Below are 2,028 nucleotides of genomic sequence, written 5' to 3' on the forward strand. Positions count from 1 at the left end.
GACGTTGGTTGAAGGTCAAATAATTACGTTGGCACAACGTACTTACACAAAGGTTGGCCCGACGGCCGTTTTTCCATCGGCCCAACGTGGATTCAGCTTGTTGGAAAGACGTCGGCCCGACTAGTTGGATCTACGTTGGCCCGATAATGTTTGTGCAACGTCGTCCAATCACGTTGGCCCAACGTACCTTTCTAATGTTGCCTAGACGTTCGTTTTTACATCGGGCCAACGTCGATTCAGCCAGTTGGAAAGACGTCGGTTCGACTAGTGGGAGGCTGTCTCTTATACTGTCTATATATACATATATATTTGTATTGTAGTAGAGATAGCAGATAGTGTACAGTGTAGTCCTGTAAATAAATGAATAAAGAAATTGTGTAATAAAATGCTCCGGCGGGACTCAAACCTGCGACCTCTCGCTGTCAAGGCGAGTGCCATAACCTTTAGACCACGGAGGCTTCATAGTTGAACAGATTCAAAAACCACCAGATACACTCCATTACACAATAGGTATGGCTAGAAACAATATAGGTACATATAGTATAAATCGAGATAGGCGTTAACACTGTTAAATTATTATAATAAATCATCAAAGAAAGGTAAATACAGTGTTTGAATAAAGGACACAATAATACATCGCGTAGCATAGCTCTCAAACGAATGTAGTCCTGTAAATAAATGAATAAAGAAATTGTGTAACAAAATGCCTCTGGCGGGACGCGAACCTGCGACCTCTCGCTGTCAAGGCGAGCGTCATAACCATTAGACCACGAAGGTTTCATGGTTGAACAGATTCAAATACCACTAGATACACTCCATTACACAATAGGTAAGGCTAGAAACAATATAGGTACATATAATATAAATCAAGACAGCCCTTAACACTGTTAAATTATTATAATATATCATGAAAGAAGGTAAATACAGTGTTTGAATAAGGACACAATAATACATCACGTAGCATAGCTCTCAACGAGTGTAGCCCTGTAAATAAATGAATAAAGAAATTGTGTAATAAAATGCCTCTGGCGGGACTCGAACCTGTGGCCTTTATCATCGAGGTAAAAAAAATAGTATATATATATATATAATTCATTGTCGATTAAACTTTTATACCATTTGTGTATTTTTCGCGCATACCAACGAGAACACGTTGCCTGGACTCCACATCTTGCCAACTCAAAAAACACCCTTTGACGAGCCTGGAACTGGTTTCACCTGGCTGGACCATGTAGCTTGTACGGCCATGCAGACATCTCAGATTGTTTAAACAGACTATCTCGCCTGAAAATAAGCACAAAACAATAAATTACTCACTTATATTTCATGTAAGTGGAGAAACAAAATAGAAAATAGAAAATATATGATATATAATAAATATACTATAAAATTGGATAGGAGGGCATACACAAATGATAACCAACACCCTTGATATGCAACTGGTGAAGTAGGCAGTACAGTGCGAGATAATGTCTTCACTCTTCCGAAAAGAGTAGGCAACCTCTTTAATTGCAGACACACCCTGCGCTGAAGGTCGACCACTGACAGGATTTCATAGAGAATGCAAACGACAATGGGTACACTACTACAAATAGTTGAGTTTAGTTGATGTCAGTTGAGTATGTAGCAAAGGAGGCATAAGCTTATCCTTAGCTATAGGTATATGTGTAGAACAATACGGCATATCAAGAATTTTGAAATGGGAGGGGGGCTTGATGATTAACCCCGGTATTCTTAAAACAAACTAGTCATAGTTCAAAGGTAAAACTTCAAAATTACATAATTTTGTTTTCTCTGGAGGCCAATTTCTTTTTAGTCAAGACAAAATCATGGACTTGAATTATATTATATATCCGACTAAAAACATTGTAACTCACGATAGAGTGAAAAGAATAAAAACGATTGTATAAGTAGGTCCAATGTACAGTATCTTCATCGTGTTCTCAAAGTTTAGCTTCCACCAAAAGGCGAAACTAACATGTTTTGCTCCCCACAAATGATAGTTCCTGATCGGTGGCGGAAATACGG

At 38.5% G+C, this 2,028-nt stretch overlaps 1 protein-coding gene across 1 annotated transcript in view; it reads right to left on the reverse strand.

Moving 5' to 3' along the window:
• Positions 1 to 828: 828 nt before the first annotated feature.
• LOC117104019 (gamma-butyrobetaine dioxygenase-like) overlaps positions 829 to 2,028 on the reverse strand; it is a 6,049-nt gene continuing 4,849 nt past the window's right edge. The window contains exon 6 of the mRNA XM_033244667.1: positions 829 to 1,284. Coding sequence (XP_033100558.1) covers positions 1,103 to 1,284 — 182 coding nt within the window. The 3' untranslated portion in view covers positions 829 to 1,102. The remainder of the gene's footprint in view (positions 1,285 to 2,028) is intronic.

This window comes from Anneissia japonica, unplaced genomic scaffold (genome assembly GCF_011630105.1).
Source record: "Anneissia japonica isolate Jap-2015-1 unplaced genomic scaffold, ASM1163010v1 scaffold288214_len167563_cov143, whole genome shotgun sequence".
Taxonomy (NCBI): Eukaryota; Metazoa; Echinodermata; class Crinoidea; order Comatulida; family Comatulidae; genus Anneissia; species Anneissia japonica.